Source organism: Ambystoma mexicanum, chromosome 10 (genome assembly GCF_040938575.1).
Source record: "Ambystoma mexicanum isolate Mex_15411 chromosome 10, UKY_AmexF1_1, whole genome shotgun sequence".
NCBI classification, from domain to species: domain Eukaryota; kingdom Metazoa; phylum Chordata; class Amphibia; order Caudata; family Ambystomatidae; genus Ambystoma; species Ambystoma mexicanum.
Genome location: NC_090932.1, coordinates 1,575,836,433 through 1,575,860,910, shown reverse-complemented (window position 1 = coordinate 1,575,860,910; position 24,478 = coordinate 1,575,836,433). Strand labels below are relative to the sequence as shown.

General features: G+C 47.0%; 1 protein-coding gene across 4 annotated transcripts in view; it reads left to right on the top strand.

Moving 5' to 3' along the window:
* The window catches only part of LOC138492611 (solute carrier family 2, facilitated glucose transporter member 11-like), a 419,436-nt gene that overhangs the window by 252,015 nt on the left and 142,943 nt on the right, over positions 1-24,478 (top strand). For 3 of the 4 annotated variants that reach the window (XR_011276228.1, XM_069619902.1, XM_069619901.1), the window contains one exon: positions 20,804-20,991. Coding sequence is in view for 3 of the 4 variants with exons in the window: in XM_069619902.1 (XP_069476003.1) it covers positions 20,804-20,991 (188 nt within the window). In the remaining variant the exon portion in view is untranslated. The remainder of the gene's footprint in view (positions 1-20,803; positions 20,992-24,478) is intronic. The other variant, XM_069619903.1, reaches the window with a different exon arrangement.

Below are 24,478 nucleotides of genomic sequence, written 5' to 3'. Positions count from 1 at the left end.
CGCGTCTATGGATTCTCCTTTGTTTTGCTTGGTAGTGTGGAACACATGCCGCTCGTAGTCCTCGTTTGTGTGAGGTGTGAAATATTCTGTGAGCGATGTCTTTAGCTTGATGAAAGTATCTATGTTGCCTTCCGGCATTTCCTCGAGGATATCACGCACGTTGGACCCTACCGCATGGTTTAGGAGGTTTCGTTTTTGTTCATCCTCCAGTGGTCCAGCTGCCTTTAGGCATACTTCAAAGTCTCTCAGCCATCTTCTCCACCTTGACCCCAGGGTGCTTGTCTCCGTGAGGTCAAAATTAGCTGGTAATTGGGCTAGGAGGCTGTCCGTCATTTTTCTGTGCGGAGACGCTGGGGCGTGGGAACCCTCTTCTTGTGCTGGTGTCACTGGGACTGTGAGTGACACCCTTCGAGCTGGAGTCGCTGTAGCAGTGGGTGACTCCTCTCCTGAGCCACTCATGAGCTTGACCTGGGCTTGCTTATCGTTCGCGAGTGCGGTGGCGTCTGGCCGCCACTAGGGGGCGCTGTGTTGGTGAGTTCGCTCTCCCTGCCCCAAAACGGGTGTGGATGGCTGCGTGGGGATCTATGAGGCCTTCGATATGCGTCTCTTGATTCGCTGCTTGTGTAGGGGTTCGTGTGCTTACCCTTTTCATGCAGGCGCTGAGCGGGCACAATGTGTCCTCGTGACCATTGCCCGGAGTTCTGCTGGAGTTATTCGCTCTTGCCGTTGGCAGGAGGCCAGTGCACCTCGACCGCCCGGTGGTGTGATGCGGGGAGTCGCTGCTCCACCCGCGGCGTTGGAGGTCACGCCTACGGCGTCGATGCCGTTGGCGGGAGCGAGGTCTTCTCTTTCTCCCGCCCGGAAAGTAGTAGCGCGGGGAGCTGCTGCTCCTGCTTCGCCCATGGGGTGAGTGCTGCAGGGCCTCTTCCGGTGGCGGGGAGTCCTCAGACTCCGACCCGCTATCCTCGGGGCATCGGAGGGACGGAAGACTCACAGGCGTCACGAGCGCTGTGACTTGAGGTGGCGGGCACGGCGGGGCGCGTGTCCGCCTCGTCGCCAGATGTAGTGTCATGTAGGTGGACCTCCTCACACTCCTTACCGCTCTCTCTCTTTAAACAGAGACTGACACAGGAGCTGGGGTGCAACACGTCTTATCTTTATTTAACTTCGACACTAACTGCCGCTCCACGCGGTAACCCCTCCCCTTCCTGTCACGTGGGGCGCAGCCCACTCAACAACCAATAACAGAGAGAGAGGACTGTTCCACTCTTCGATACTTTGGTGACGACACCACACAACCCAACAAACATTTTTATTCTGGGGGGATAAATGCCATTCTATCCCCCCACTTAAAATTGTGGGGAGGGGTTTGTCCTCCCTGTCTCCCCCATGCCGCTCTAAGAGTCCCTGGCCTGCCACCTCACCGTTCCACACCGAACCTCGGACACTAACATAAATCAGCAATCAATCTCCCTTCCAGTGACCCAAAACATTGAATCTCTTATTTAATACAAAGCAATGTGCTCCAACCTACCGCCACAGTGCCCCCGGTCCTCCGCCCAGGGCCACTCCCCACCACTGTCTGCCATTCCTAAAGCCCATCACATGGAACCGGATACAGCAAGACATCATCTCCTCTTACACTACTAGACCCCCGGCACCCGCAGACAAAAACCACCTAATTTCTACACTGATGCGCCCCCCCCCACCACTGGAAGCCCCCTGCAGATGATACCTCACTTTGACATGCGATTCTTCAATCATACATACATGTAGAAAAACATGTGTCTGTGACGTGAGACAAGTAGAAAATAAGGGCACCTGGCGGAGTCCTGATTACACCAGGTGGGTGCATGTATACATTTCAAAAATAATCAGGATGAAAGATCCTACAAGCGGTTTGTCGTTCTGAATGTTGATATTTATTTCAAAACAACAGAGAACATTATTAGTGACTCAATGATTACTTTACATTACTTTCGATAAGCACGAAAGTTTAGAGCAAAACGGACAAGGGTGATTGTATTCAGTGGTAGCACAGGTAAGTGTCAACTTCAGAGATATTGAGGTCAAAACTTCACATAGAGGCACATTCATAAATGAGGTAGGAAGGACCTACAATTAGAAGCGAGTGCGCCTGGGACAGAACGTGGTCTCAGGCATGGTTTACACAAGGTGTACACAACAGTTTTTACAAAAACATACACAAGAGGGGGATGGTACAGTTGTGTCACGGGGGATCGACACAGGTGTGTTTCGGCCAGATATGGCTTGATTGGAGCCTGTCTGTTTGTTGGCCTTCGTCAGGATTGAGACCAGTTGCGGTGTAGTCTGTGGTATCTGCTGCTGCTGTAGCAATGGGAGGCTGTGGGCAATCCTCAAGTGGTTGCTGGATTGCGGGTGCGTGTTGCACTTAGAGTGGTCTCCTGAAGGCCGAAGTCCATCAGTGAGCTGAATAGGGCCAGAGTGGGTCCCAATTCACGGTGTGTCCGGAGCGAGCGTCTACACGGGGTCCTCAGCAGGCAACCTCTTGGGACCCATAGACCCTTGGCTTGCATCCAGCGCCCTCGAGTCCCGATCCCATGGCCCCCGTAGACCTAACCTGCCTGATGCCAACTAACATTTTGCGACCTGCCGGAAGCCAACTAACATTTTGCAACCTGCTCGAAGCCAACTAGCCCCGCTCCATTTTGGGCCAGTCCCACCCAAATCGCTCCGGCTACCAGGTCTGCAGCCAGGAGTTAACGCCTACCCTCAGCCACGCCACTTGAGAACAAGATCGGGGAAGCGCACCTAGCCCCAGTCTGTATCACATGTCTTTTAAATCGCTGGAGGACTACAAAAGCTCACTGATCCGCACCAACAAGAACCCCCTGTAACACCCGCCCCCACCTTAAAAGGAAGGATGCAGATACCAGAATGCAATTCCGCAAAATTGTCCTAACTCCACTCACCATGACCATGAGGGCGTGTGGCAGCCTACCAACCACCCAATTGGAAGGGCCATCCTGAGATCTGACAAACCCATTTTTTCGCCTCTGCATCAAAAACGATGGCAGGAGGCGCTATATCGATGAAGGATAACATACAAAACAAACCCCATAACTAAGCTTATCTGCTGCAGCCAAGGTTCAAAGACGTAGACAGAGAATAAGCAAGCCGTGAACAGTTGAGCCCCTACAGAAACTGTTCTTATTTTTCCACCCTGCGAACGTGATTTAGAGCAACTTTCAACTTCGCTCATGAGACGTTGAAGCTGTTTGGTAAATAGAGAAATGGTTTCCTTTGAATGCCGTCAATTGACCCTGCGACCTGCAGAACACACCTACCTTGCCCACTATATACCAGTTATTAGTGCAAGTAAGCGCACAACCCACTGAGCTATCTCAGCATGACAACAAAACAAAAACCTGATTGTTGCTACAACCTCAGCACATTACAACCCGGATCCCCCTCAGCACTCACCAACCTGAACCCCCTTGCCCATGACTATGATACCGGACCGGCCACACCATGCATGGGTGTAGGACACGGGGGGTATAGAGGGGACAAAACACCCCCACAATTTTAAAGGGGGGGGGGTAGAATTGCATTTATCCCCCCCAGAATAAAAGTGTTTGTTTGGGTTGGGTTGTGTGCAAACCCAGTGCAGTGGACTGCACTGTCTGCAGTTGCAAACATCTGCACTATCATTGCGTTCGTACAAAAGTGAAAGTTCTTCTGCTGACTGCAGGCTAAAGGTACATTTATTTGGCTGCAGCTCGCTCATGCATGCCGCGCGCCTGCACATTTGGAAAGTGCCCTGGCCGCCGGGGAACAAACTGCACATGCCCCTGCGCAGTGCACTGCTGCGCAGCCTCAGTCTGCAATATTTTCCAGAACGAAGGGAGCAGCCTGAGCCAGGCAGCGACGTGTGCTCTCGTCTTGCTGACTGAGAACTTTAAGGCTGGGTCGCCTTCCGCTGACGGCGTTTTCGCAGAGGGAGAGAAACTCTACTTGACAGCTAAAAGCTACCTAAGGTAAGTCTAAGATCCCCCTTTGCCCATTGCTCCCCCAGTGCCCCTTGTGCCCTCAAGCGCCCTTGCTTCTCCTATTCCACCCATGTGCTCCTTGCAAGAGACAGTGTTTCTTGTGTACACAGTGCCCTTGTACCCCAGTATCGTTTGCACCTCCAGTACCTGTTGCATTGTTATGGGAATGCCATGTGCCCTCCAGTGCCCCATCAGCTTTGCCAGTGCTCTAGGCAGCCCTTCCATTTCCCATGTTCCCCAGGGTTCCTTGTTCCCACAGTGCTCCTTCCACGCTCTTTGGTTCCCCAGTGGTCTGTATTCTCCACAGTGTTTCTTGCTCCCACGAAGGACTCCTTCCATCCCACAGTGCTCTTTTAGCTCATTCCCAATGTTTCTTCTGTCAGGAAGTATTCAGCACCCATAACCCCTGTGCCCCTTCCATGCCTTTATATCACTGTGAATCCGCAACATACACATTCAGGAAGTCAGACCAACAGGCTTTGCTAAAGCTTGTTTCATCAATCGCTAGCTCCTCTGCATCTTCAAAGAGAATGTCTAATGAAAGTAAGCAGCCCTTCACTTGTGGCAGTTCTTGGCTGCTGGAGCTGCCACAGAGCACTGTGGCAGATGCTGGCTGCTGGAGCTGCCGGGGGCACTTTGGCAGGTCTTGGCTGCTGGATCTGCCGGCGGCTCTGTGGGAGGTCTTGGCTACTGTTGCTGCCACGGGGCACTGTGTCAGGTCTTGGCTGCTGGAGATGCGATGGCACTGTGGCAAGTCTTGGCTGCTGAGCTGACACAGGGCACTGTGGCAGATGATGGCTGATGTTGCTGCCACGGGACACTGTGGCAGGTCTTGGCAGCTGAAGCTGCTGCGGGCACTGTGGCAGATCTTGGCTGCTGGAGCTGCCAGGGGCACTGTGGCAGGTCTTGGCTGCTGAGCTGACACGGGGCACAGTGGCAGGTGCTGGATGCTGTTGCTGCCACGGGGCACTGTGGCAGATGATGGCTGCTGTTGCTGCCACGGGACACTGTGGCAGGTCTTGGCAGCTGAAGTTGCAGGGGGCACTGTGGCAGGTCTTGGCAGCTGAAGCTTCTGGGGGCACTGTGGCACGCCTTGGCTGCGGGAGCTGCCTGGGGCACTGTGGCAAGCCTTGGCTGTTGTGCAGCCAGGGGGCACTGTGGCAGGTTTTGGCTGCTGGAGCTGCTAGGCTTACTGTGTCGAGTGCTGACTGCTGTTGCTGCCAGGGGGCACTGCGGCAGGTGCTGGCTCCTGGGGAATACTAGGGGGCACTGTGACAGGTGCTGGCTGCTGGAGCTGCCATAGAACACTGTGAATGGTGTTGGCCGATGGAGCAGCCAGGGTCACTGTGACGGGTGCTGGCTGCTGTAGCTGCAAAGTGGCACTGTGTCAGGTGCTGGCTGCTGTTGCTGACAGGGGGCACTGTGGCAGGTGTTTGCTCCAGGAGCTGCCTTGGGGCACTTTGGCAGGTCATGGCTGCAGTTGCCGGTGCTCTGTGGGAGGTCTTGGCTACTGTTGCTGCCACGGGGCACTGTGGCAGGTGTTGGCTGCTTGAGCTGCCAGGGGCACTGGGCAGGTCTTGGCTGCTGAGCTGACATGGGGAACAGTGGCAAGTGCTGGATGCTGTTGCTGCCACAGGGAACTGTGGTAGATGATGGCTGCTGTTGCTGCCACGGGACACTGTGGAAGTTCTTGGCAGCTGAAGCTGCTGGGGGCCCTGTGGCAGGTCTTGGCAGCTGAAGCTGCTAGGGGCACTGTTGCAGGCCTTGCCTGCTGGAGCTGCCTGGGGCACTGTGGCAAGCCTTGGCTGATATGCTGCCAGGTGGCACTGTGGCAGGTTTTGGCTGCTGGAGCTGCTAGGGTTACTATGTCGGGTGCTAACTGCTGTTGCTGCCAGGGGGCACTGTGGCAGGTGCTGGCTCCTGGGGAATAGTAGGGGGCAATGTGGCAGGTGCTGGCTGCTGGGGAATACTAAGGGGCACTGTGACAGGTGCTGGCTGCTGGAGCTGCCATGGAACACTGGTGCTGGCGGATGGAGCAGCCAGGGGCACTGTGAAGGCTGCTGGCTGCAGTAGCTGCAAAGGGGCACTGTGTCAGGTGCTGGCTGCTGTTGCTGACGGGGGGCACTGTGGCAGGTGTTTGCTCCAGGAGCTGCCATGGGGCACTTAGGCAGGTCTTGGCTGCAATTGCTGCCAGGGGACACTGTGGCAGGTGCTGGCTACTTTTGCTGACAGGGGGCACTGTGTCAGGCAATGGATGCTGGACATGCAAGGGGCACTGTGGCAGGTGCTGGCTGATGAAGGTGGCAGGGGTACTGTGGCAGGTGCTGACTCCTGGAGCTACTAGGGGGCACTGTGACAGGGGATGGTGGCTGGAGCTGCCATATTACACTGTGGCAGGTGCTGGCGGATATAGCTGCCAGGGATACTGTGATGGGTGCTGGCTGCTGGACCTGCCAGGGGCACTGTGACAGGTGCTGGCTGCTATTGCCGACAGAGGGCACTGTGGAAGATGCTCGCTCCAGGAGCTGCCAGTGTGCAGTGTGGCAGGCTGCAGTTGCTGCCAGGGGGCACTGTGTCTGGCAATGGATCCTGGACATGCAAGGGGCTATGTGGCAGGTGCTGACTGATGAAGGTGGCAGCGGGCACTGTTTCAGGCGCTGGCTGCTGGAGCTGCCAGCGGGCACTGTGACGGATGATGGCTGCTGGGGCTAGCAGGGGGTACTGTGAAAGGGGCTTGATGCTGTTGCTGCCAGGGGGCACTCTGGCAGGTGCTCGCTCCTGGAGCTGCCAGAGGGAATTTTGCCATTTGTGCCCATCTACCGTCCTCATCAAATGTTTTGTTAAAACATTTATGGTAAATGTCATGTTAACTCACACAAGGCACTAAAAAGCCTGTGCAAGCAATGTGCATACAGGGCACAGAGCGGTTATTTTCCTATCCATGACTGATCTAGGGTTCTCCAAGGCCTGTATGGCAAAGTAAACACAAATCTCCTAATTTAGATATTGACATCACAGAAAAGGCTACATCAAGCAGTGTCTCCAGTCTTTCATAATTAGAAGTACCACGGGAAGTGACATAACAAGTAGTTGCCATGAGGAAGCAAAGAAACAGCGTTTGTGGTGTGAGATATGAGAATGGTCATTATTATTACATGTGGTGCGACTTCATGGTTAAGTAAACCATGAGTTGGGCTTTATGACAAGATAAACAATAGCATAAGTTGTGAACTGAACCCATTCCAGGGACTGTAGTTAAGGCAAAGATTAGGTAATTTACTCAAGATCTGAAAACGTTGGTTAAGTGGTGAAACTGATTTGTTGGTGCTTTAAGAAATTACCCCTTAATATATTCAAAGCTGTAAATATTTATTTAGGTTTCATGTTTTTAAATAATATTTTGTAATCTCGTGGTTTGAAAAGTCCACACATTGCATAGTATAGCATTAAAAAAAAGTATTTTTTTGCTTTATGTTCCCCATCCCAATAGACAGTCACAGTGGATCTGCCTAAATACATCTCCCTTGGGTTGTACAATTGTTGTGATTATTTCACACAGCATGCAGCATTATGCACCCCTCCCATCCATTTCTTATCACCCGCCATTCAAACCTCCAAAGGGACGAGAGTCCTTACCAATAGCCTCGTCATTGCTTTGTCAGCTTCACTTAGCCTTCAATTAAACTCCCTGGGAGTATGTCAATTCACTCTAGCATTTGTCATTAATAGGTCCCAACTCTCAGTGGGCCCTAATGAGCGGCAACCAGCTTTGTTAACCTTATTTTCTTGTAATTTAGCATCCATTAAATAGAGGAAGTCACCAGCTCTTTTTCGCCTGGGGTGTTATATGATGGTGGACACTTTGGGCCTCATTACGACCGAGGCGCAAATTGGTTAACGGCGCCGTAAAAGGATGCAGTGCCGTTAACCAATTAGCGCCTAATTACGAGGTCCCTTTGCGGGACCCAACCTTAACGGCTGGTGTAAACCAGCCGTTAAAGTAGGGACCCGCAAAGGGGCTTTGGTGCTAATTACGGTACCGCAATTTGCGGCACCGTACTTAGCGCCTTCCCCATTCCCATTGAGCCCTATGGGGCAAAAATGGGAATGGGGAAGGGCCATGGCGGAAGGGGGAATTACCGTCCTGCCAACCTTGTAATGGGGTGGTAAATCCCCCTTTCTCCATGGCGGAGTCGGTAACTTACCGGTATGGACCATGGTGCTAATAGCACCATGGTCTTCCGCCATGGTCGTAATGAGGCCCCTTGGGTTTAAATATACTATGTTAGCACCCTGTAAAGAACATTGATATTGAAGCATCTCAAAAAATCTGCCAGGAGACCAGCAAATGTACCTACCATTTCCACCGCCTGATATACCGGTTTTACCGGGATATTAAAAGTTGCGGATGTGTCAGTAAATCCGCATTCCATTTGGGTTTTTCACCGTATTTTTGAGCACCAGCAATACCGGTTCCAAACATACTGGCTGTTTTATGCCGGTGGAGTCCTGAGTTAACACCAGCTATAAGCTAAAGGTAAGTCTGGTTACCCCCAGCAGCAAACTTGTACTCTGCCAGTCCAGTAAAGTGCTGGTATATCTTAATAGTAGCACTTTATTACCGGACTGCCAGGGTTATAATGAGGCCCATTATGTGCTGGCACTAGTCTGAATTCATGTTCCCTTTCTGCTGGATCAATGTCCGCTATCTTGCCTGCTTCCCATGCCAGTACCGTACCTCGCTACCCTCTGTCACTCTCACGTCTCCCTCCTAACGCCTCTTTCTCTGCCTTACCCTTACTCATCAGCCCACCTGTCTATCCACCCACTTCTGTCTTTCAGGCGGCTCTCTTGGCCTCATGACACCCCTTTTTATTTTCCTGTCTCTGTTCCACTCAATTTATCCTTTCACTGTCAACATCCTAGGGCGTCCTGGCCCCACCCACACCACGGCACTGGCAGCGCTGCAGAACATGGCCCTGAGCACGCGGGTCATGTATACCAGTGGTGCTTAGTTTTTTCTTTACTTTTCTCATTATCTTTTAAAGGACTTAACTGCCCTGGTGGGTGGGCTGCCCCATTGGTAAAGGCACATCACCCTTCAGAAATGTTACTGCTTTTCTCATGCCATTACCTCGGGACAGCAAGCCGCTACCACACAGTACAGCCCTTGCACAATGCCATAGTGGCCTAAGTATTCTCATTAAATGTAATATTTAAATTTAGAGAAGGTAGTATATGTATGCAGTATAAACTGTATGTTTTGCTGTCATAACTGCACTATCGACCATTCTGCAAAGAACTGTAGTATTATTTTTCTTAAAGACTGCATAACTTTATCCACAGTAATCTTGCAGTATCAATTCCTCAGTTTACAGTAGATGGATTTTATGGGTACACCAGACAAAGAGGAATACTTTCTTAGCATGCCTCAAACCCTTATCAAGCAGGTAAAATGTTTAAATTACAGTTTTCAGGCAATGATAATTATTCATTTATTTATTTTTAATGTGATATAGTTTTTTAAACAAAAAACTTTACACATAATTTCATAAAATCGTTAGCAAATTACACAATACAGAAAATAGAAATAAATATTTTCATCATATGCATTTATCAAGTTACACACATTTCATCTTCATCTATTCTTTTATATAACTTCATCAAATACTTAGTTCAAATTTCATACAATTAGATACAATATAAAAGAGTACACTACCTTCAATTTTACATGAACCTGTGTTGAATAAAATCCATAAGTAAGAAAGAAAATGTTTTTAACCGTGCAAGGAGAATGTAATTTATCAGTCCATCCATAATCCATTGATCACTAATCAGTCCCTCCCTTAATTGTTCTTGTATATTGGCTATCCCCCAAAGCCAAAAAGTCTCCGTCCCCATAAGCAACGGATACTAAGCATCGATCACCAATCACCTGTGATTCTTAAGCGAACTTTGGGTAGGGGAGTAACTATTCTTCCAGTTTTCCTTTAACCATATGCCATACTCTATATAGAGCCAGATGTAAACTTGCATTCAAAGTATTAATACACATAAACCAAAAATCTTTCGACTTGATGTGATCTAGATTATGGACATAACTACTATAGTGTTTTATATAAGTTAGACTCAGTCTGGGACATAGCATAAGGACGTGTCTCGCAGTTTCGGGTGAGATTTCAATTTTACACATCCTACAGAATCGCTCATGTTTGGGAATGGCCCGTTCAGGTCCTATCACAGTTAAGACAGGTAGGTGATTAATACGCAAGAGTAGTATAAAGCGTCTTAAATTATCCGAAGGGCATAAGTTCAAATATCTTTGTGCCCTTCTACAGGTGTAAAGTAAATGGGATATAAACCCATAACTGTGTAGGTTTTCCAGATGTTTAAAGTTGTTTTGCCAGTCCCAAATGTTTAGTCTTTCCCCCATTTGAGCTTTTGAGTATTCAAAGTTATCACCCCAATTGGGTGTCCACTCGATCATCTCAAATAGAGTGGTCATTTCTCTCACAAGCTTAACCTGTTTATTCCCAGTTATGTCCTCTTTCATCGTCATCAAGGGTTGATTGGTATTGTTCATATGCATCTTAATGAAAAGGTCAGCTCTTTTCCTTAAGACCAATGCTTTTAACGAGAGTAGGCCTAATTCTAATCTCAGTATCGCCATTGGTATTCCCTGTGGTAAACCTAGAAGTTTACGCCACAATTTACCCTCCAGTATTTGGAGCCAATCAAGGTTGAGATGGACCAGGGCTTCCAGTCCATATATCACCATAGGGACCCAACTTTGGATGTAGAGTTGGCGAGCCGCCCAAATAGAGAAGCCACTCTGGTTGCGAGAGAACTTACAGATCAGAGCGGTTAATTGGGCCGCTTTTATTTTACGATTTTGCACACAAGATTGACAATTCCCACTAGCATCAAATTCCACTCCCAGGTATTTTATAGCACTGTGTGTATTGAATTTCAGTTCCTCTCAACATCATTCTCGGCGGCTCACTTTACCATGACTATACAGTATCAATTCTGTTTTCGTGTGGTTAATAGTGAGTTCATTCTCATTTGCATATTCTCAGAGCCTCTCAGTCGAGCGGAGGATTCCACTGAACATGTGGTCAAAGATAACCACGTCGTCCGCGTAAGCCATAACTAAACAATGTTGGCTACCAACTTTCGGGGCACAGTTACATACCGTGCGTAAATGTTCAGGGATATCAGAGACAAACAGATTATACAGTGTGGGTGCAGTTACGCATCCCTGCTTCACCCCTCTGGTTTGTTTGATCGCCCTGGTGATTGATCCACCTCCATCAAGCCTCAACTGAACAGAAGTATTCTGGTGCAGGAGTTGTAGGTAATGGATCAGTCCTTCCAGGCATGCCATTCCCCTCAGCTTCATCCACAATTTTTCTCTATTAACTGTGTCAAAAGCCGCCTTAAAATCAATATATAAGGCATACAAAGGAGGGCTATTAGCGGACAGGGCTTTATCTCTTAGACTGTTCATAATTAATAAATTGTGCGTAGTTGAATATCCCGTTCTAAATCCACTCTGAAAGCGGTCCAGGATACCAGAATTTTCTGCCCAGGTCTGCAATCTCTGTAAAAGTAAAGATGCAAATAATTTACCTGAACAGTCTAGCATCGAGAGCAGACGGTAGTTTCCCGGATCGGATCTATTTCCTTTTTTAAATACGGGTACCAGAATTGCTTTTTGCAAATTCTCCGGTATTCTCCCCTCTTGAAGCACTTTTTCAAAGAGTATTTTTAAAAGGTTAGCCCAGAACACTGGGTATTTCTTCATAAGCAGATTAGAAAGCCCATTCGGGCCCGGAGCCCTTGAGGCTTTGAGTTTAGAGATCTTATCTATGAGCTCTTCCAAATTCACCTGGAGGGGCATCGGAGCTATTATAGATACTCTGGTTATTTTGGAATTAGCAACCCTAGTCCCATTACGTTTCTCAAGGAAATTCACCCATTCCTCTGCATCAATCGGGTTTATTTGCGGAGATTCTCTGCTACCCCTCGCATCCCCCAGAAGTGCCCAAATATTACGGGAATTTCTTGAGCAAATAATCCTCACAGTCTTTTGCCAACATGCCAGTTTTTTTGCCCTTTTCCATTGTTTCAGCCATGATCTATACCTATTTTTTATCTCTTTAATCCTGGCATGAATAGTAATAATGGATTTTGTGGTAGCTCTGATTTTACGTATCTCTCTTCTAAGGGTGCGTTTAGCATCTCTTATTGTCTTATCATAGGTCTCGGTCGAACCCTGTTCTCTAATAACCAATGAGGATTGTGTGGTTTTATATTTACCAGTGAAGTTATAAATCCACCCTTCCAAGTCCTCCATAGATAAATTAACAAACCTATTATAATGATTATTATCCCAATCACCACAATCCCGGCAAGCTCTAGAAATGTTTTTCTCTGACCAAATTAGTCGAGAAATTGAGTGATTAACAAGAAGGCTTCCCGTCAACGTTTTAGGGGGTGATTTGATATAACTATTCAGGGTTAAACTGAGACCATTGTGATCACTCCAATCATTCTCAATCACTCTCATATCATTAACCAGGGATGCCACCTCTGCACTAGTAAAACAGTAGTCCAGGGTACGATACGCCACACCCGCTCCCCATGTGAAGTGACCTGGACGGTCACTCATAGTTCTTCCATTTAGACATTCCAGCTCCCAACTCTTCATGAAATATAACCATTTCTTTCCTTCCTCATCACTGTTATGTTGCATAAGAGGGTACGGGTATAGTAATTTATTATTGGTCGTACCTCCTTCTGCCTTGATAAGGCAATTAAAATCTCCTGCAATAACAATGACATTGCTTTTACATTCACTCTTCCAATAACTCAGCAGATCATGCAATCTATCTTGAATTTGGTCACTCACAGATACATCATGGGGGTTATAAAGGTTAACCAGCAATAGCTTAGCCCAGTGGTCCTTAATTAATGTGACCACCTCCACCGCATTAATGTTATCCTCTAGTTCAGTGGGTATTTCTCTTGATGTTATAAACTTGGCCACCCCAGTCATCAGTCCACCAAATGGTCTTCCCATTTGCCCTTTTTTAGGAGGAGTGTAATATAGTTTAAAACCGTCTATCACAATCGGAGCAATCAACCAAGTTTCTTGTAACATAAAAAAAGAATGATTCATAATGAAAGGTAGTGACCCATTAGTTGCAATAAAATGTTTAAAACCCTTCGTGTTCCAAGACAACAATGAGCAAGTTCATGGTTTGTTTATAGCCATGGGCAAAGCTTCTGCTAACCACTTAAGTGTATTCTGAATATCACTCATTTGTACTTGCTTACCGGTAATAAGGAGGGGTTTGATTTTGTCATTAATTTTAGTAGATTTAGATTTATCCTTAATCAACGGGTCTTCATCGTTAGGATTAACATCCACCCCCAACCCCACCTGCGCCAGATTGCCTCTATATTTACGGATCAGCTGTGCAGAAGCCAAAACCGTACAATGCAGTGCCGTTACGTTTGGATTGGTGCTACACAGTAGTTCCACAAATGAGAAGTCCTCTGACCTAATAACTCTTAATTGAGGTATTAAGTGACGTTTTTCAAGCACAGCCTCTCGAGGTAACCACTTGCCTCCACATTTTTGATTCAAGTTCTTCACGATGCAGATCCTATTTTCGTCCTTGCTTTCATCTCTGGCTGGGATAGGGCATGCCTTCTCCGAGTTCATGCTTTCATAGGTACTGTTTAGACTGTTCCTTTGCGCGGTGGAAAATTGGTTGTCCATAGCAATAGGGCTGTCAATAAGAATAGAGTCTTGACTGTCATTACTCACTGCGGATATTTCTTTGGACTTCTCTGGCAATATCCAGCTCGTGAGTGTTCCCGGGCCCTTACCTCGGTGTTTCTTTCTTTTCAGAGCCCTTTTTTTCGCTTTTTTAAATTTCTGCTGGGGATTTGCTGTATTGGGAAGTGGAGAGGCCACCTCCACTGGAATGTTTCTTAAAGCCGCTCTCTTAGCCATTCTGCGCTGTTTTTTAGTCAAGTGAATATGATCTTCTTTTGGAGGGGGCTCTCCCCCTTCTGTATTAGTTGGAAATATCAGTATATCAGGCTCCTTAATTCCTTCAGACTCCACTCCGTGGGATGGACCTGAGCCAGGTAAATTAAGCTGCAAGACTGTATTTACATGTATTTTCCCACATAGTTTTAGGAGGATTTGTAACGCAAATTGCAAGGAAGTTAAGGACGCCTGTAGATCGGCAATCGCGGCAGAATTCAACAGTGATAATTCGTTAAAACGATCAGCGTCATGTTTTCCAGGCTGATCTATATCAATCAAAAGATTTGGTGATTCCGACAATCGGCCCGAGCAGAGAGACCCCATAGCGGTATTTTCTGGTTGTAGTACCTGTGCCTCAATTGTCATACTTGCTGCCCTCGGAGTGGGCACCTTCTTGGGGTTTCCCAACACCTCAGAGTTTGTTGGGGGGCCCATTGATTTCTGTATGGACAGACACAAATCAAGTAATGAATTATTATCTATATCATCAAAATTCGTAAGATCCAGGGGACGGCTACCATTGTGGATTATAGGGTGAGTCTCCTCCATATGATCTGTAGGACGTACTTGTGGAATTTTTTCAAACAATGCCGGGATCGTGCCTCTAGTCTTGGCTGGGGAGTTCGAACTGACCCCTCCAGGCAGATTATTAACAGGCATCTTTGAATTATTTGTCTTGCCTTTCCTCAAATTGTAAGAAGTTTTAGCACTGCTCACTTTTGGCGGCATAATAACTCAAAAAGAGTGGGCTCAAGAGTTAGCTAGTGGGATCAAAGGAGAATGTATTCCCCCGCAGTCTCCCCTAGCTTGTACGTATATTATGTAATAGCAGCACAAGCAGACTAGACCCACCAAAGCAGTCGAGATGTAAGACTTTATGAGTAACTGATAATGCCCCACATTAAGCTATAATTTGAGGATAAGTAGACCCGGCCAGTATCTTTGCACCAGCAATTTTAATCCTCCACGCTCAGTGCCAGCAATCAGATACCCCACTGTTTAATATATCAAGCAATATATCAGGCAAAATCAGGCAAGGCAAGGTCAGGGGGGCACCAATCTTCATACGGCTGCACTTTACTGCTCTTTACTGCGCTTTACCTCCATGCAACCTCCATGCAACGAGTGGAGTCCCGTTGCTGGAAGGGCCAGTCAGGAGGTCGCGGTGACAGCGAGAAACTGGCAGCAGCGCGGCCCGCGTCGGTGGCGAGCAGGTAGTAGGAGCTCAAACGCAGGCGCTGACTCGCATTGCTTCCTGCATCTCTCCAACGCTGCGACGCTGCTCGTAGTACCTCTGCACACTCTTCGTCACGCTCCACGCCGTAGAGGAAAGGACCTCACAAGTCTCACAGATCTCACCAGAACGAAAAGAACGTCAAGCCGCACCACGTTCGAAGCTCACAATCCAAAACAGAGCTGAGAACTGGCCGCTTCCGACGTGATAAGCATTTTACTCCTTCAAGCAGCTCATATATTCTTTAAGCATTGGGTAAGCTGTTTATAACATTTGCACTCACTGTTTGTTCATTAACAGGCATTAAAAATGTGCTCAAATGTTTCTTATAGTCTAAAACTATATACTCTTAATACATGTTTACTGTCATAACACTTGCTAACAGAGAAGTTGATAAGCATTTGCTTAATGTTTTCAAATCAGCAGGCAAGCCCCCAGATTCTGGAACCTTCTCACTGTCAACACAAGATGTGCACCCTTGCTTCTACATTTCAGGAAGGAGCTCTCAACCTATTCTTCATGAAATTGCTTCTCCATAACACCCTCCACTCCCCACCTAATCTGAGGTTGGCTGATCTGCCCCTCCCTGTGTTGTGTTGTGGTTGCTTGCAGATCCCGTGCTGCCAAATTGACCGCCCTCCCCTCCACAGTTGGTTGCTCCCCGCTCCCTTGCATTGATCCCTTGCATTCTGCTTCCCTCACCATGCATTACCCCCATGACTTGTAAAGCACTCTGTCCACTATCAATAGGTACCCTATTAATAATAATACAAATAATAGCTATAATATTATCCAAAAAAAGAATAGAAAGCATGAGAAACTGCAAACATGTATTTTGGGCCATGATCTCGGTGGTCTTGTTTGCGTCCAGTTTGCTTAATCTAAATGCATTTCTCTGGCCCAGTTTGTAAATAAATCACTGTTTATGAACAAAATATTCCCTCACTCATTATCTATAAAGATCAATAAGTGAGTTAATCTCCCTGATTCCATTAATGAATCTCATATGGGAAAGGATATGAGGACAAATGGCACAAAAGTTCCTGTCTGCTTTGTATAAAATCAAAGAGCATTTCGGGAACTTAAAAATGGACTTAGATTATATATTTTACACACATGTCTGTGAGAATGCAAATATTTTGATATACACTGGTTTTCACTAGTTAAATGTTTGCATAATATGAGTCTTATATTCCAATTTGGACATGTTTTTCTTTTGGGAGTGAGGCTTGCGCCGAGCAGAAAACGTTCCTTTTGCTCTCATTGTTGGGCAACAATGGGTCTCTTTACGAGTCTGGTAGCAACGGCGGGTTACCGGGATGCTCGCCTTACTGTTATCGGCACCCGATATCGCTATGTGAGAGGGATATTACGGGTGCCGGCTAAGGCAGTAAGTTCCCATTCCATGGAATCCCACAGGACTCCATTGGATGAGAACTACTAAAGCACCAGTGATTTCTCTGCTGGAAGGGGCCTGAACTCACGGCAGGTCTGGCCTGCCAGTGGTTCACTGCCCCTACCGGCAGACTCAGAGTAACCCAGTCCGGGTCAAATGCCAGAGCAGGTAGTACCAGCATTTTACCAGCATTTTTTCCGGACCAGCTAGCACGTAATGACCCCCAATATCCCTGGTAGCAAAAGCAGCTTGTTACTGAGGACCCATTTAGGGGGGCACCTGCTACGCCAGTGCTTTGAAGAGTGGTTTAGGCAAGGTTTTCAAGTGGACCCCCATTTTATTTTCTGTTGGCCTATGCTGTTCTCAGCACAAATTAAACTATTGTCTAATAGCGTTGCCCTATCTAAGATATCATGTATCAGGGCAAAGATACTTATCAAGGCCTAAATACTTGTCCAACAGCATCACTCGCTACACTTAAACCCGGTCAACTAAAACGGCCCAGACTCATTATGTCGTGATCCCACGGTTCAAGATACAAAGAGCAGGTGGAGCCAGCTTCCCGGTCGTTGCAACAAAAAATTGGAACGCCCTCCCTGTATCACTAAGAGAGGAACCTTCTTACCTGTTATTTAGGAAAAATGCTAAGGTACGGCTTGAGGGGCAGGATCTCTGCCCTGTCGCATAACCACGACCTCGTGATCAGACAGAACTACACACTCTATCTTCAATAGGTACACTACATACCGATCGTATTGCACTTCCACTGTGTCTCGTGTCTACTAGCGCTTTGTGCTTGTACATTGCCCTCCAACCGTTAGCACGTGGGCAACTTTCACATGCTATGTATATATGTAATGTAATGTCCTCAATTTCCATTGCATATTTGCAACTGTTCTTATGTAATCTAATACTGTATTGTATCCTGTAACCTGTAAGCATAGCGCCCAGATGCCTACGGGCTTGGCGCGCTCTACGAATAAATAAACTAAACTAAACTAAAGATCTAAATAGATCTTGATTTTGTAAAAGATTCTGATGAGCGTAGCCCTAGCGTTTTGGCATTGGCTCTCTCCGCTAGGCTAGAGTGGTACTACTCACAACATCTCTCTACAGAGATCATCTGCAAGTAGAGGGGCGCTAGGCAACATGCAACATGAAACACGTTATTTTGAAACAAAATGTTATTAAGTGTTATTTTGGTTAGACAATTACAACTTTCAACACTAAATTAAATATATAAAAATTCATTGCAATTACAATACGCCATTATCAAATTCACAACAAATCAATAAAATGTCTTAATAAACGTATCAGTTCAATTTAGATTTCTCCTGCTTATCTTGCACATTTAAAATGAGGAGCCTATCTCAATGTGGCCTCCACATTTGTTGTTATCTCTTTCCATGTGTGCAACGCCTCCGTCGTAATGACTAGTGATTCCCCGCCTTGACTCGTACTCCAAAACTGATCTGAGTCGAGCTCCAGAGAAGTATGCTTGAATCTACTAGAACTTAACCTATAATTATCCTTCAAAGGACTACATTGAGTCAAAGGACGCCTACTTGTTTCCGCTGTGTGGCCACACATACGGTAGAGTCTTTCATTCCTATCCTTAGTCTTCCAGGATCCTCTATAGTCCAATGTTGGAAGTATGTTAAGCAACAGGTAACTAATAACGCGTCTTTCTTCGTTCGTGCAAGGCTTAGTTAAATAAGAACATGGCACACCAGGCCTAAAGCCCTGGTCAGTGTATTCAATACATCTTTTCTTTAGGACCAGTTTGCTCATGTTCTGTGCACAGCCCCAAATGATGGTTTTCTTCTTCAGTTCATTAGGAAATATTGGAGAGGTGCTGTCATTAGGAAGATCAAGGTGAATAGAGTCTAGAAATGTCCTCGCTGATTCCTTTAAATCGAGGTCTAGAGTATCCTGCTCATTACGACTGACATTATTTACAAACATTTTAAAAACGGTACTGTCGTCCCTTCCAGCCCTACATAGAGTCGCAAATAATTCCACTCTACGTATCAACCAACAGGCCCTCAGTGACAGTAAGCCCAATTCACACCGAAGGGCTTCAACTTGTACCGCGGGTGGAACCCTTAAGATCGAGCGTAACAATTTACTGTCTAAATGGTCCAGCCAGGAAACCATGTTATAGGGGAGTGATTTCCTGCAACAGGAGATGGGCTACCCCAGAAGTTCCTAACATCCACTGAGGTCAACCTCTTGCATTGACCACAGACCCCAAAGTGGAATTTTGGGTTCCCAACCGGGGGCCCTTTTTATTCAAACACAAAACAATATCAATGGAACCTTATTAACATTCAACAACATAGTACCCCTGTTCCTTTCCCTGCCAGTCTAACCTCACTGAACAGGGTCGTGGAGGGAACCTTAGGGTGAACTAATGGGACAGACTGCTTCTACCTATCTGGCACCCATAGACGGCCTTTGGTAGACCGTCACTTCCACTTACTCCCTTATTTCAGGGTATTCCCTTTTCTTACCTTTACATAAACCATATCTATATAAATGAATGACTATATAAACAAACTTAAATAAATAAATACGTAAACTATAGAAATGCCTTGCATCTAGGAAGATTTCCTATTTTTAGCCGAATGACATTTTCAGCTTTGGTATCCAGGCTTACTAATACATTGCCAAATTCTATTTATGGCAGCACACATTGTTCTAGTAGCAGGCCCCTGTTGAAGCAGCAGCTGTTCAGCTAGGTGTTAATTATGGGTTAAGCGCAGCGAGTAGGGGTGAATGATTTCACAAAGGCCATATATAAATGTTCCAAATGACTGACCAGCTGAGAGAAATGAATGAAAAACAAAACAAAGGACCTCCTTCCTTTGTCGGTTTCACCCACTTGGCTGCCAACCAGGTCCGCCCTCAACCCCTTGAAACATGTGTTGCACCTTGCTCCCCCCACCCCCTGCCAACCCCATTACCCATCACAGGTCCACTTCTTTTTAGGCACACTTCTACCACTGTCAAGTAGTGAATGCAGTTAGCACTTCAATACTCATAATGACTATGGTTGTTAGGGAGATGCAATATTCCAAATACTTTCTACCATAATCACTATACTAATTATGACCCCCACCACCTGTCTGTACACAAATACTTACTTCGGCTCCTCATGTGCAATGATTCGTTCAGCTCTGTTTTATGCCATTTTATATTGTGATCTCGTGAGCAACTGCAATCTGAAGACCTTTTAACATATTGAGGACACACCTCCACAAATGACCCCACTGGCTCCCTGTGGTTGCCAGAATCAAGTTCAAGGTTTGATGCTTGACTTTCAAGAGCATGCATGGTTTGGCTCCCCTCTACCTTCAAGACCTCATCAGTGTTGCCACCTGCCAAGAGGCCTGGGTTTTTCTGACTCCAACCTACTAGCATTGCCGCCCTCTGCACCAATCTAAGAGACAGATAATTCTCCATCTTCACCCACCGTCTTTGGTACTCCTTGCTCCCCCTCGAGATGAGCACAATGTAATCCTTCATTCTGTTGCAAAAAGCAGTCAACATCTTCCTCTTATTTAATTTTCTGCCCATTGCCCCCTCCTTGCATGCTGTACATTTATCCTTCCCCCACCACTCTGCCACCCTTCTCCTTTCCTCCACATTTCCCTCCCTTAGCATCTTCCTGCCTCCCAATCCCTGGTTGCTAGTGCCAGAAGCAACCCAGTTCGTGGTGTGCCTATTATAAAGATAAATAAACTAACAATACACCTTAAAGGCAAAAGTAATGTAATAGATTGGTATGGTGGCTTGCTGCAAAGCTGGCTTCAGAGTTCCCTTAACAGTTCATGGATGTGGCCTTGTCTTTACTAACTTGTGTTCCCCTAGTGTTGCCACCTCGCTACCTTCATTTTGAACATTACTTTGTAGGTTATAACTTATGAGTCATAGATAATTCATGTGTCCCCAAACTGTAACCACATTATAGTGTTCTGCATGTCACAACTGGCATCCTAGCACCACTCCGAAGAAACCCTGATGCTCTACTTTTTATGCTTCCTGAGCACTAACCTTTATGTTCTTGTTTCCAGCTATGAAGCAGCTTTGGGGAGAAGCGGATCTCGAGGAAGAGCTCAAGGACCTGATGAAGGAGCAGGAAGCAAGGCGAAACACACAAACCTTGAGCCTACTGGAGCTACTAAGAGATCGATCGAGCAGGTGGCAGGTGTACATGGTGGTGTCCTTGCTAGTCCCCCTAGAATTCTGTGGGGTTAATGCAGTTGAGTGTCTACTCGGGGCATGGGTGGAGGAATCACGAGCCAAAAACAGGAGCGTGTGAACCTTATCACAATGTAATGAGACATTTCGAGAGCTGTGACCTGGGGAGTGTATCCATTAAGCATTATTGAACATCAGTGCAGGCATTATCACTTGTTAACTGAGCACTCACTAACTAGGCGCTGGGGGCGTGAACAGGTCCCCTCAAGATATGAAAGGCAACTAGCGTGTTATAATGCGCGTATCAAGGAGCGTATACGTCTATTGAAACCTTTTCAATCCTCCGGGTCTTTATCTCCACTTAAGTTTCTCTTCTTGTCCTGCTTTGTATCTGAACTACTAATTATCCCTTCTCTGCGTTCCATGCTATTGCCCATTCTATTCCTATAGCCCTAATATCTTTTCATCACCCCATTTTTTCTTGCAATCATGGCTTCTTGTTCATGTCTCTCATCTCATTCAGTCCGCCCATGCTTGCTCTGTCACGTAAGAACCCAAGCCTTGCTCTTGGGCCTGTCCTGTCTCTCAACTCCACTCATTTTTCACAATCCATCCTTTTTCACCTCTTTCTGACTATTCACTGCACTGCTTGTTGGTGCTTTTGCCCCCACCACCCACTATTCTGTCTCCCTGTCTATCCTCCCTGCTCACTCTCCCCAGGCAGCAGCCTTGCTGCACCACTGAGCGAAGCTCTGAGTGATAGACTGCCGGTGCTGGTGAGTGCCCGCGGGTGAATGGCCCTCTGCCACATCACTCACTCCCCCTTTCCTTTGTTCAAAGCAAACATGCAAATTCAACAAGTTGGCTTGGGCAAAGCCCTTTTTCATGTGTTGCGCTCCCCATTACAATGTCTCTTCCCACCCTAATCCCTGCATATGCCCCAAAAAGTTATCACAGTGCCCTCAGCTGGTGACTCAGAATTGAAAATGTGATTTTTTTTTTATTTTTATCTTTAATTTGCTTTAATTGATTATAATTTCTTAACAAAAAACTGAAATTTTGTTCCATTTCATATGATAGGTTATTTATAACGCGCTTAATACACAGAGGTTTCTAAGTGCGGACCCCCGATTCGAACCTGTGTTGCTCCGTGTTGTCTTGCTTCCAAGGCGAGCATGTTGCCGCTGAGCTATCCTCCCGGGATCACATGGTGTAGTTAAAAAAGGGAAGGCAAGAGATCTCCCCTAAATGTCCTGAAAGACTTTGTTCAGAAATGTGACAACTGCTATCACGAAACAGTCTGGCTGCCGTTCATCAGAATGGACCACCAATCTTCTGTGTCCTGTGCCAAATCTTTCAACGTTATCTGTCCAAATTGCTTAGTTCTCTTGTCTTTGAACGCGGGGCAGAATAAAAGTAGATGTTTCAATGCTTCCACAGTTGAGGCCTTTTTACAGGTACGACAGTCATTCTGCAGAGATTTAGAACTTATAGCCAGAATTTCGTGTGTGATCAAAATTTGATCTTAAGGCGGAAGACGTAGACGAGGTTGAAGACCATGATGGTGCTACGTGTTACTGGATGAACCTGACAGACGTGCCAGCTGGTCCCTCAAGGATCCATTGCTTCTGGAGTTGAAGGAAAGCAGGCTGACTATTGAAGTGCAGAGGTCACAGTGGGTAAACAGGCAGGGGACACGCAGAGAGCGAGAAGGCAAAAATGGGTAGGATCAGTGGCAAGGAAAATAATTGTACAGACTAGGAGAAGGGAGAGGCACCATTAATTTCAGAGGGTATCGAAGACGCTAGCTTCCAAGCCCAAGCTCAGGGGCAAAGCAACAGGTTCAGGGCACCAGTGTATTTCTTAGGGCATAGCTTCCCCTACCTTTAAGGTAACCTGTCACAGAGGATGGATGGTATCCCTTTTCAGGCCAATCAGAGGAAAAGGGTTGGAGCCACAGGCAACCTTTCAACATGCATATTTGAGTAGTCACAAAGAGCCTTGGTCACCTTGTCAGTAGCCAGAATGTGGAGGGCGGTAGGAAGCCTGTGTTCACTGAATATCCTAAAACAGCAGTATCCAAGGTCAGTCCTTGTGAATCCCAGTCACACCATGTTTTCAGGATCACCATAGACTGTGTAAATAACTTCCATCTCTGAGTTCAAATGTATCATTTGCGGACATTGGAAGGCCTGGTTTGGATCTGGCTCTGGAGGTTTGGACCTGCTGATCCCTGAGCTGCAGGATGCTGTGGCGGCTGGTGCACCAGGGCAGTGACTCGAGAGATGGTGGTAGGGATGTGCCAGAGGGTGTGGACTCTCTGGCACTATCTCTTTATTTCCTCTGCATTACCCCTGTGCCTCCTTCCATATCCACATGTATTGATTTATCTGCCACCATGCAGGTACCTCGAATTTCTATTTCCATGCTATCCCTTTCTCTGACCTATGTATTTCGTGTTCTGTAAGGTGCACCAGACCCTTTAACATCTGCTTCCTAGGTGTGACCTGAATCACTTGATACAGATACATATGAATGTGGAGTGGCCCCTGGGATGAGACCCTTAACTGCACCCTAAAGCACCTAGGTTATCAGACCTCCAGTTCATAGATGTCCATCAGTCGAAGGTTTCAGGACCATTCCAGCACAGACCAGGAGGACCAGGAGGAGCACCACAACAACCATTATCAGTCCCATTCCCCTACTCTAAGGCCTTGCTGCTCTATGCGTACCCGCCCTTTACTCTTGCCATGCTACCTTCGCTTTCTTCCCATATCCACTTAGGTGACCCAGCAACCCACAACTCGCGTCACCTCTGCAGAACGTTTGGCTTCCTCTTTTACTTCTGGTGTGGTATAAGGAACCTCCCTAGCCGGAAGCCGGCCAGTGGAGGTTCCAAGGAGTAAGAGAGGCTTTGGTCGCATCTATGTCCTGCCTTCCTGCTCTTAACTTTTAGATCAAGGACGTGTCTTGCCCGGGCGTCTGAAGCGAAGGGCAGACAAAGAAAAGAGCAATTCCTGTTTGGACCTTTTCGGACCGGGAGGATCCAGGCCCCGAACCCCTGCTCAGACAGCAGGTAAGCATGCACCAACATGTGTTTACTCCCTCTGTCCCCATAGGCCATCCCCACCACTCTGGTCTCCCCATGATGGTCCCTTGTGCCCACCCTTCTCGCACACAGGTGTTGCCTGTTTTGCTTGATTCTTCTACCCTGCTCCCCCTCCCCCTCCAGCCTACTTCTGCAGGATTCTGTCCTGATGCATTCTGTTTTCACCACCTCCGTCTTGTGGCCAATGCTGGATTTGCCTTTTATGGACTTCATTGAATCACGGTGCGTCACCCTTTCTCAACTCTCATGCTGGACTTCCTTTGTATCTTGTACTCAAGGTGGCCCCGAATCATGTTGTTCCATCTTCATCTTGTATCCTGGCTTGCAACATTATTTGTTACTACTGACTTCTGCAATTGTATTCGCTCTCCCCTCTTGCTTCTCCACTCTTTTTGACTGCTTACTCTCTGTTCTCTCCTCCTCTCGCTTTCTTCCTTTT